The sequence below is a fragment of the Phoca vitulina genome, unplaced genomic scaffold (assembly GCF_004348235.1).
Source record: "Phoca vitulina isolate PV1807 unplaced genomic scaffold, GSC_HSeal_1.0 scaffold6, whole genome shotgun sequence".
NCBI classification, from domain to species: Eukaryota; Metazoa; Chordata; class Mammalia; order Carnivora; family Phocidae; genus Phoca; species Phoca vitulina.
This window is the reverse complement of record NW_022589709.1, coordinates 51,862,257-51,874,259: the sequence shown is the minus strand read 5'-3', so window position 1 is coordinate 51,874,259 and position 12,003 is coordinate 51,862,257. Positions and strand designations below refer to the sequence as shown.

The window sequence follows — 12,003 nt, the reverse complement described above, 5'->3', positions numbered from 1 at the left end:
TTGTCACATTTTGCCTTCTACATAAAACTTCTAATTTCTAATCTTTAAAGATTTAGGATACTACACAGCATGAGATGCACTGCAGATCATGGACAGCAGAGAGGACACACAAAAAACCAAGTATTTGTTCTGTTATGACAAGATAGATACAACATTATTAAAAACTGCGTTATAAAAAACAGTTGTTTTAGGGGAAGAAGGGCCAGAAGTAATTTTTTTTCTTGTGAGAATTAAATTTTTTTTAAAGCTGTTAATGAAATGCCACAAAGTTACACATCACAGAGCAAACCCAGCATTAGTTAACATTGAACTATTGCTTTTGGTAGCTCTAGCGACCTACTGCTATTGTGTGTCTTACTATTCCTGTCATTTGTACCCCCCATTGTGATGGTAAACAAACCACCAGGCCACTCACACAGTTAAGATCCCAGAACTTGGCATTAGCTGCAGATAAAAGGAGATTTAAAAGCAACAGGGGCAAAACAAATCATGTTGTGTAATTATCAGAATACATTTTCTCCAAATCCTGTTCTGGATATTTGCCTGTAGGAGAGAAAGCTGTATTTGAATTTAAAATTTAAGCAGTAAAGTTATTAAGGTGGTAAAACACTCTGTCCTAGTCAATTCATAACTTTCTTCTGTAGGTTATGAGAAACAAGTCTCTTACAATTGAATGTAGGAAGTATAATTTGTCACTTAACTTGTGAAATCCAGGTCTGTTATAAGTAGATACTTAAGTTCTTCAATTTAATACATACAACTTGCTAATAATTACAACTGGTGGTGGTGAGTTTGTTTTCAGTGTTGATACTCAATCAAAAGACCATTTATTGGAGAAATCAAGTACTCCTTTGGGTATTAAGCAAGATAAACTATTCTGGCCTGAGATTCTAGGATTCTAAATTTCTAATCTACATGGGGACCATACACCATGACTGCTTCAGAAAAAAGTTATTTGCCTTAACTTGCTAGTATCAACAACACACACAATTTAAATAATAAATGTTTGAAGATGCTTTAAAATGAAGGTACGACAACCACAGAAAAGTTATTCACACTGTACTGGAATGTTGATGTTACAAAATGAAATTGTCTCATTGATAAATAAACTGCGAATCTCAAATATGATTTAATATGAGGATATACTGCAAAAAATGTTCATGTATTTACATAAAACAGGCTGACTTGAATCAAGACAGCAATAATTATATCATTGTTATCATCTTACATGTCAAAGTATGTTTTGTCTTTTAAAGAGCTTCCAATTATATTTCATTGCATTTCCAAAAGAACCCTCTGTGAAGCAGGTAGGGAAGATTTATATTATTTTCTTTGTTCAGAGAAGAAAACTAAAACCCACTAAGGAAAATAGGCCTCCGTCCAAATTAGTGGCAAAGACTCTAGTCATGTGCTATTCTAAGCCCTGCTGAAGAAACACCCACATAAACCACACAGATTTCAGCTAAAACGTGGACTTTTCTTTTCTTGAAATGAAATTATTTTACTTGACTTCTGTACATAGGCCTATATTTGTATTTGCTGAAAATCAGTTTTAGCTGAGGTCTCTCTTAAATCGAAAACAAGCAATTTTTAAAATGGGAAATGGTGACTAGATAAATATTTAATCAACAAAATGGTCCAAGGAATTTGGCTACTTAAAAAAATAAAAAAATAAAAATTTTGTACTTGAAAGCATTGTAATTATTAGTTAAAAGAGCCTTAAAATAATGTTTTGTATTCAAAACATCATTTTAACATTGAGCCTAAACACTTAAGATTTGACAGTTTACTTGATCAGATCTAAGATACCGTAAGTAACCAAAACTGGGTGAATTTTCATGGCAGATTTAAAAAGATATGACACCATCAAGTTAAAAATACCAGTACCGGGACAAGACATAGTCATTGCAGAAAATCAGTACTATAGACCACACCAATCACTGAAATCTCCTCAAATCCTTTTTGAAAGTAGGCAGAGAACCTTATACAAAATACTAACCTGTATCACCTCTGTTTTGAAATATAGTCATGGCTTCGAGATTTAATGCACACACCCCCCTCATGAAAGCTTTCTTCATGGAATCTTCAAAGTGTTCTTTTTCATGCTGCATTCTTTGAATCTCAGCTTTTGCATTTTCCAAAGCTCCAGATAACTAAATAAGGGGAATTTTTAAAAAGAAGAAAAAAATTTGAGATACAAGGAAGGATATTAATAATTCAAAAAATAGACTTACATTGTGAAGTTATTTATTTTTTTACAAAAGGCAGGCTATGTTTATTTAGAGTCACAAGGAGTTGACTGACTCAGTGTGGCCCAAACCACAAGGAAACCATTCTACTTCACTCCATTCTGAGTCCTAGGGTGGCCCAGACTGGCCGGAGTGCTGCTTGGGGCCCATTCACAGGTTTATAAGTTTCTCAGTGACAGCAATCTGTGACTCTGTGAGATTGGCCAAGTAGCTGTTGAGCATGGTGTCAAAGTCACTGGGAATTATCTTGGGTACTTGGTTAACCAGGCTCCTCAAGGAACGGCCCACAGTACTGTCAGATGACACCTTTTGAGACAGCACATCCTCTGTATACTGCAACCCTGTGCTTAGGGCATCCTGGATGTGAACCGATGCCCCTCCTACTGGCTGCAGATTGCTTGAGAGTGTGAACACCTGGTTGGGGCTCAAAGAGGTCGTCAAGATCAGGTTGACTCCAATGTGTTCAGTGTCCTAATACGAATATTTCATTGTCAGAGGTGTGAACATCACCCCCAGGGTACTCCCAGGGATACCCATTAAAGTGCTGACCTAGGCCTTGATGCTCATGGAGGCTCGTGTCCACAATGAGGTGAATGGGGATGGAGACTACCCTGCCGTAGTACTCATGTATCAGCACAGGGTGCTCTCTAACATCATGGCCTGTCGCGGCACCGGCCCAGGATGAGCTCATTTGGAGAGACTTTCTTGTGTAATTCATACACGTTCTTAGCGAATTTCACGTCAACAGCTACCTCATCTTCTGACTCATTGGGAGGTACTGAAAAGAAGCTGTTAGTGACTTCCGTTGAATGCTTGGCAACAGTTCTCAGCAGGGTCCTGATAACTGGGGCAGTGCCCCCATTGCATCATGGCTCTCCACAATGGATGCCAAATGACCTGGTGTGGCTGGACCACATGGCTGCGGGGGTAAGGGAAGAGGGCTGGGGGTCTGGATCCGAGCCACGGTCCTAGCTGCTTTAGCCCCTGGGTCTGGGGATGAGGCTGGAGCCGGTGTTGGAGCTGGAACCGGTGCCAGGGCTGGAGCTGAGCCAGTGCTGGTGCGGAGGCCAGGGCTGGGGCCGGGGCCGGGGCCGGAGCCGGGGCTGGTGCGGAGGCCAGGGCTGGGGCCGGGGCCGGGGCCGGGGCCGGGGCTGGTGCGGAGGCCAGGGTTGGGGCCGGGGCCGGGGCCGGGGCTGGTGCGGAGGCCAGGATTGGGGCCGGGGCCGGGATCGGGGCTGGGGCCGGGGCCAGGCTGGGGCCCGGCCGGGGCCGGAGCTGGGGCTGGTGCTGAGGCCAGGGTTGGGGCCGGGGCTGGGGGCGGGGCCAGGGCTGGAGTAGTGGCAGGAGTACTTGCTGGTATTGGCGGTGTGGCCATCTTGTCAAGCTCTGAAGTTATTTTTATGTGAAATACTAAAAAGACTTTACCACATACCTCTTCTGCTATGTATCTCAATTTATTTTAAAAAGTGCATTTTACCTCTACTGTTTCTATCAAAAAACCATTTTCTTTTCTAACCATAAAATCAAGTTTCAAACAAGGGGAATTTCATGCCGGTCCCACCAAATCTTGCTGATGTGTTTTAATTATACCAAACAGATATGTAATTTCTTATCATAAAACTTATTAAACAAAATACATTAAGAGCCACAGACTCTCATCTCTTCAGAAAAAAATACCTAAATGCACTATTAACAGAATCTTTCTTTCCTCCTTTCCTCCTTCCTTCCCTCCCCTTCCTTCCTTTCCTTCCTTCCTTCCTTCCTTCCTTCCTTCCTTCCTTCCTTCCTTTTAAACGTTATCTATAGAATTTAAAGTGCAAAGTGACATTAAGTACAACACTCTATCCCATAGACCAAATCTGAAGGGACTGCATTTTTTGTTTTTTTTTCGCATGTCATTTTGAATTGCAGAAAATTATTTGTACAAGGAATCTTATTTTTAACATTAAGAACTTAGTGCTATAATGATGAAAAAGGGTTTTCTTTTACTATTTGATTTCAAGAGGCCTACTGCATTTTTATTTCATTTTGGGTCTCAAATATTTTCCTTCGGAAACAATGTTTATGTCAATGGGAAAATAACTTCAGTTTATATGCAACTGCTTTATATCAACCTTATCAGAACATAATTCACTTAAATTAACATAAGGATAAACATTTTTGTTTTGGGTCTTTACTTTTGGCTCAATAAAGGCCAAATGAAGAATCTTAAGAAAGCATGCTTTCTTAGAAATATAAGGGTCTATAGGTGATTTACATTTCCAAGGGCAACGTACATGCAGGAGAGCCAACACAAATTTGGAGGTCAGAGTTAAGTTAGTCTGTAGGTCTGACTTGCTAGTGTCCTCTGCCAGGATGTCTAATTTGAACCTACATGGCACTAAATGGAACTGGAAATGGGTTACTCTGCCTAACTATAAACAGTTTTTTATCTTTTTAATTTTTATTAAAAGGAAGTCAAAGTATGAAAAGAAGTTTACCACAGCAACTCTGGTTTCATAATCATTGGAAATCTGGACACAAACTTCTTCCGCTCTTGCTTGACAAGCTCGTTCTACTACCTCTTTCCACTGCTTCTGTGCTACGGACCGCCAGCCTTTCCAGACCTTCTTCAGTAAAGTTCTCTGGAAGTACTGGTCAGCTAGTTTACCTTCATAGACCTAAATGAAAGTAATATACAACCTCAAAAAACAGTGACTGGTAAATACATTGGCAGGGATACTAAAAAACATAATGTAACCCTGTGGTAAGCAGCGTGCATACATTACCATCCAGGCCTGTGTGATCACGTTATTCTCTCTGCAGACAGAACAGGCTCAGAGAGGTTACGTAACCCGCCCAGGTCACCCAAGTAGAAAGGGAAAAGCCAGCCTCGCCTCATTTCGGAACCTAAGCTCTTATCCTTACATCACTGCTGTATGCCACCAATCAGGTTAGGAGGAAAAAACAAAACAAAAAAACAAATGAAAGGAAACGAGTAACTCGCCCTCGGAGTGATGAATCTGCAGCACGTTTTAGCCGAAAGCAGGCGGAGACGACCGAGAGAGAGTGGCTGCAAGGCCAGAGGGTGGTGCCTGCGGCTTCAGGTGCTGCTGCTTTCTCTTCGTCCCGGCGGCCGCCGCCATAAGCAAGGCTCACTTAATTCACACGCTTTGCCACCATACAGAGTGCTAAACAGCTCCAGATGCAAGCATATGCCAGTCTTCTTTTCATCAATGAATTTAAATTCTTTTCAAGAAGTAGTTCCAATTTCAATTTTCTTAAATTTAAAAAGCTATTCAAAAACTGATGGCAGTCTCAACTATTTCACTAACATTTAAACATATTCTCAGTATTTCACTTTCAAAATATGGCATTCTCATTTAAATAGCTCTTTTCAATATGACTAGTGTAGAATTAATCTACTGGGATTAATAAAAAACAATGAAAGCACTAGAAAATATCCTTTAAAGAGAAATCCTGTTCCATGATAGTAGCAGCCTTTTCCTTAAGTATTAATCTCTTAGAAGTAAACGCACAGAGATCACTCTATGGCTCACATGAGCATCAAATAAAACACACACACATCTATCCCCTATACTCTTGAGTCTCTATACTCTGTCTTCTTGTGGGACATACATATGTTCTCATACTTTTCCACTTCTGATACAGTAATTTACTATTCTTAGTTTATATTTACTCTTCTATACTGATTCAGCTCTTAGTTAATGAAAATAAAGACGTTCAAGTTTAAATTATAAACAAACGAAAGATAATTTTTATAAAGCTATACAGACATGGCTTTCTTTGATTCTCTAAGGCAAGTCTACACAATAAACATTCACACAATTTTATAATATATGATACAGTACTGCCTCTTTATGAAGAGGATATATTCAGGCATTTCTGAAGTAGAAACAATATAAGAAGCATATGATATGTTAAAGATTATAAATTCTTTCTCTGCATAATCACATCTGACATTCAATTTGTTAAAGGGGTTCCATGACGAGGGCATCTATAAGTCAAGTATAATCCTTACTAACTTACTACGAAGTAGGAAACGACAGATCAATTGGTCTACAAAATATGAGCTATTTTTTCCCAAACTATACTAAAATCCTTTGAAATAAGAGCAACATTAAATTATAAATTCATTTTGATTTATTAGAAAACAAATCTTTCTTTGGCTTTAACAATAACTCAAAAGGTGATCCTAAACCCTTTTGAGTTCAGAAGTCTAAAATCTGTCAGTTACCGTTTTGTTTTTATACTTACATCCTGTCTGCATTTAACATGGCCAATTCGCCAGTGGAAGAATGTTCTCATCAACTCTATCCTTTCCTTTTGCTTGCCTATGGCATGAGACAAGCTAGAAATCACCTGTAAACAGCAATTAACCCAATTATTGTGATGCTACAATAACAGTAATTGGTAAAGTGACTTTCTCATATATCAAAAAATGCCCAAGAGAATACCTCTGCATCACTAGTAATTAATCCAGTTAACCTCATTATTATCTTTGAAAAGACCAAAAAACTTGACCACATAATGCACTACATATCAATGAGTGAAGAGGAACAAGAGAGAAAAGAAAAACCTTCATTATGTGTATCTTTGCAATCATCAAAAAAAGTTTATGTATATGAAAATTAATATGGTCACTGATATTTAATTCAAGAAAGACAACTACACATTTGAATATTTTGTTACGTATACAGAAAGTCTTTGTTCATTAGACTTGAGGGTAGGGACCAGGTTTTAAACATCTTTCTGGTCCCTAAATACCTTTGGTACCTTGGATTAGAAGTTGCTAAGGATTTTCTGGATTCAACAAACTCATAAAAGCAAACTATAGTTATACTATAATGTACTTCTTCAGTTTTTCCTGTTCTTTTAAAAAAAAAAATCTATGAAGGCTTTTAAATCCTAAAATGATATTCTATCTTACAAAGAACTGAGTAGCTGAAATGTATTTTTTAAATTGGCCACATTAAAGCAAGATTTAGTAAATTGGGCATATTTACTGAGAGACATTTATTCTGGCTCTTCTTTAAATAATTTTCAAAAGTGGAAAAGGGTACACATGTTAAGACATTAGTAATATTCTATTTCTTGAGCTCTATGGTGGCACACAGCTGTTCATCTTACTCATTTTCAAACTGGACACATGTACACCCTTGTGTGTGATACTTTGAAATTTAAAAATATATATTTAAAATATTTTAGGGCACCTGGGTGGCTCAGTCAGTTAAGCGTCTGCCTTCGGCTCAGGTCATGATCTCAGGGTCCTGGGATCGAGCCCCGTGTCTCGGGCTCTCTGCTCAGCAAGGAGCCTGCTTCTCCCTCTGCCCCTCCCCGCTGTTCGTGCACTCTTTCTCTCTCAAATAAATAAAACCTTTAAAATCAAATCAAATCAAATATTTTAAAACCTTAGGACAGATTTTTGAGGGCAATAGAGAAAATGACTGACGTTAGTATCTATTGTTTCAAAAAAGTAAACTATATAAAATGTTTGATTTTACAGGATACCCTGAACACCAAAATAAATATATATTTTAAAAAATATATAATCTTTATCTAGCTCATTAAAACAGTGAATGCTGTATCTCCAGACAAGTAGCTGAGGTGTCACCTCCGAAAACCACCATCCTCGGGTTGGGGGTTGGGGGGGTGGGGAGGGAAGCAGTGGATATATTGCCCATTCTGCTTTGCTGAAGGTGCTGTTGGGAGGCACAAAATCAGCAAAGACCTGAACCTTACTCTCTCATTCTTAAGAGGCTAAAAGAAAGTGAAGTAAAAAGTATTCTCTGTTTGGGGCACCTGGGTGGCTCAGTCTGTTAAGCTTCTGACTCTTGATTTCGGCTCAAGTCATGATCTCAGGGTGGGGACATCGAGCCCAGCGTTGGGCTCCTCCCTGGGCATGGAACATGCTTGAGATTCTCTTTCTCCCTCTGTCCCTCCCACCCCTAGGGGGCTTGAGCTCTCTCTTAAAAAAAAAAAAAAAAAGTGCTCTCTGAGCCTATAATAAAAGGAAAAAAACTTCGTCCATGAATAAAGAAATATCACAAATAAAATGTGAGATACCTAAAATGGCCCCTAAAAACATGGTTTAACATGGGGGTAATGCTGGTTCCATCATGTTCTCTTAAGAGCAGTTAGGAAAGAAGACTGAGGGAAAACAATTAGTGTCCCCACATTTAGCATGCACTTTTAAAACTTTAAGCACGCTGATGTTGGTGACAAAGATTAAATGACATGACCTTGGCATGTTTAATAGGATGAATGTATCTTATTTCTATGCTCTGTTTTTTTTTCCCAGTTTCTGAAACAATCTTCCCTTTGTATCCTGTATGACCTAAATAATCAGTTCCTGGCATTTATTACCTAGCAAGATCTTTACTGCATCTCACTTAAAAAGAAATTTAAAAGTGAAGACCTCATCTTTTCTCCTGATGGAAACTTCATAGGCTTTTTGCAGCTCCTTTAAGCTGTTGATCTGGTTGCACAGTTGTTTTAAGTGTGCTGCATGTTTTTCTTTCTCTTTTTTCATTTCCATTCGGTGCCAGTCAATAAAATTAAGTCTCCATTTGCTTAGTTCAGATATGATGTTTGTCTGAAAAATAAATACACCAGCAATTAAGCAGTTTGTTTAACACTGCTTCTTAAAATTACACTGAAATTAAGAAACATTAAAAATAATCAGAACAAGCAATCAACATAAGAGGTATTTATAAAAACCACTAATGAAAGCATTTCCAAGTTCAACAGTCACGGCTCTTCTCAGTTCACATTCACCATACTAGGGAAATGAATTTTTTCCCCCTATTTTATTTTGTATGAAACCTTGTTGTTTAAAAAAAATTTTCAGGTCTCCTTGACTAGTAAACAGATACTTTGTTTATTCAAGGACTTTGATGTCCATATCAAGATGGATCAGGGAAAGCAGAAATGCAGGGGTGTGGCCTAGGGTCAGCCATAGGAATGGGAAGTTATTTAGATAGAGGCGGATAGTGGAAACCATGGGGCTGATGCTTTCTTCCCCCAAATAATTTATCACAAAGGACATCTTACAACAAATTGCTAAGTCTGATCCCTTTTCACCCTACTGACTGGCATAAGTAAAAATACCAAATAATCATGTTATCAAAGAAACTGGGTAACAATATGATTAACTGAACATAGAACAAATTAAATGACTGGCAGTAGCTCTTCCACTGGACTTGCACCATGATTAGCAGTATGACACCTGTTCCAAGGGGGAAAAATGCTAACAACTATACTAAAAGATTATTTCTAGAATTTATGGTTCCAAATAACAGAGAAATATAAATGCCATAGAACTCTCATGACCGTAATTTCACTGTGAATGTAAAATCAGTTTTCTCAAACTATGTTTCAGAAAAACTGTCATTTTCTCCATTATATGTTAAATAGCGCAAAAAAAATCCATTTCTGTAATACTTTGTTTTATTTAGAGGCCAATAATATCACTAAAATAATCAGTTTTTATAGTCTTAGCAGTTACACACTGTGGTTGCTAAAAGCAGCTATAAAATGAATATATGTTGCTAAAATTGGATCTTGTGTTTCATATAAAAGGAGACATTTCCATTAGTCACAGCTATGATAATGGTAAGGGTTCACTACGTGTCTCTGTCACACATACGCTGAGTCTTTTAAAAATATCTGAGAAATGCAGTGGAACACGCAGAGCTGTTCCAGCAACTATTGAAAAGTATGCTATTCAAAGTATAGGTCCTGAACTAACAGAATCCCCTGGGAGCTTTTTAGAATTGCATAATCTCAGGCCCAGGTCAAGACCAACTGAACGACAAGCTGCAGCTTAGCAAGATCCCCAGATGATTCCTATGGACATTGAAGACTGAGAAGTACAGATTTAAAACACTGGACTGATATTCTTAGGAAACTAAAGATTCTTCTCACAAAATCTTTTGATTCAAAGAAAACAGTAAAGAGTGGGATCAAGAGCAGAACTGTTACCCTACATATTAAACGACTGTAATTGAACAAGTGTAATACCTTAAGCCCTGAACTCCAAAGATCCAGTACGTTTTCCATCTTCTGAAGGTTTTCATCCGAAACAAGAAAATCGCTCACAACGATTTCATGGACGTCTGCATGACTAGAAATAGATGCTGGTGAGGAAGAGTCACCTAAGAGGTTAGAACTGAAGAAATCCATGACTGGGTGTGAGGGCTTCCTCGGTGACGACACTGGCGATGACCCTGAAGAGGAGGGAAAGGTGTGGTGGTCAGGCTGGAGGATGGATATAACCCAAATGTAAGGAGTTCTAATGGAGGGTGAGATGTCAGTTACCCACGGAGGCGGAGCAAAATGCGGAGAAATGACCTTTCAGTGTGCTTACTTTTTTTTTTTTTTAAAGATTTTATTTATTTATTCATGAGAGACAGAGAGAGAGAGAGGCAGAGGCAGAGGGAGAAGCAGGCTCCCCGCGGAGCAGGGAGCCCGACGCGGGGCTCGATCCCAGGACCCCAGGATCATGACCTGAGCTGAAGGCAGCCGCTTAACCGACTGAGCCACCCAGGTGCCCCTCAGTGTGCTTACTCTTAAACTGCACTTAGGCTGAAATTAATACTGTAATTTCAGTACTGTCACTGATTTGGGACTGACCAGCATGGGATACCTCCTACCCTCCCTCCCCCAAAATGACCTCTATCCCAATCAAGGATGCTTCATATATCCAGGTCCAGCCTGAGCTGAAGGTATTATCATCCACATCATCATATCAACAGTTACTAAGTGCTTACTATGTTCCTGTAATAAGTGTTGTAAAGATGAGCTCTCCTAATACATGCTGCCCGAAGAGACAGGCATTATTATCTCCACTTTACTGATGAGGAAACAGGTTCAGAAAGGGTTAAGCAACTAACCAAGGTCCCAGTGGTTGTATACAGGTCATGTATTATTACCTTATGTCAAACACTGGTATGCGTTTTAACACTACTAAAATTCAACTCTCTAAGTAGAAAGAGACTAGTAGTTTAGTTTTATCAGATAATCAGTTTTAAGGCACACTGTTGGCCTTCAACATATGGGTGAAAATATACATATCTATATATGTATATCCATATATACATAAAATTCCCACCCTCTGCCCACATACATGGTGGGAGGGTGGGGGATGGAGGTAGGTGTGAAAGCCAGAGCCAGAAGAACTGGCATCTACCTTAAAAAGCACAACCTAGAAAAGATTACTATTTTATTACACGTGCAGGTTGGAATTACCATTTCTCACAGATCTTGCTTTTGTTATGAGGGTCCTAATAATCAAGATTAAAAGGCCTCCCTGTCTTCCTTAGTGAATGAGATGAGTCAAAGATAAAGCTACTGTAGAACTTGTTACTTAAAAGTACATCAAGAATTCTTTGCGAAAGGGAAAGTCATTCCCTAATATATATTTTTACATAAAAATTTATCAACAAATGGTTTAGGCTAGTCATAGGCTAGGCACTATGAGATACTACCTACATATTCTGAAGAATAAACCCAAAGAATAAAGCAGAGTGACAAAGTACATGAATGTTCTCTTTTACTGGATTTCACCAATAAGATCTGCACTCATGGGAAAAGCAAGAGGCTCTGCTTTTTATTTTTTATTTTTAAACATTTATTCATCTTTTAAAAAATAGAATCACATAAATGAAGAACTTGAAACATCCCCCAGGGGTTACACTGCCCAAGCCTTTTATTGACAAGTGAGGAAACTAAAGGATAGAGGCATTTTTATGTG

At 38.7% G+C, this 12,003-nt stretch overlaps 1 protein-coding gene and 1 pseudogene across 3 annotated transcripts in view; both read right to left on the bottom strand.

Annotated features, from left to right (window-relative positions):
- The window catches only part of POC5 (POC5 centriolar protein), a 38,642-nt gene that overhangs the window by 12,629 nt on the left and 14,010 nt on the right, over positions 1-12,003 (bottom strand). For all 3 annotated transcript variants that reach the window (XM_032404173.1, XM_032404175.1, XM_032404174.1), the window contains 5 exons: positions 10,272-10,477; positions 8,668-8,844; positions 6,507-6,611; positions 4,730-4,909; positions 2,000-2,153 (listed from right to left, as the gene is read on the bottom strand). In XM_032404173.1, the coding sequence (XP_032260064.1) occupies positions 2,000-2,153; positions 4,730-4,909; positions 6,507-6,611; positions 8,668-8,844; positions 10,272-10,477 (822 nt within the window). The remainder of the gene's footprint in view (positions 1-1,999; positions 2,154-4,729; positions 4,910-6,506; positions 6,612-8,667; positions 8,845-10,271; positions 10,478-12,003) is intronic.
- LOC116631975 lies at positions 2,277-3,624 on the bottom strand (annotated as a pseudogene).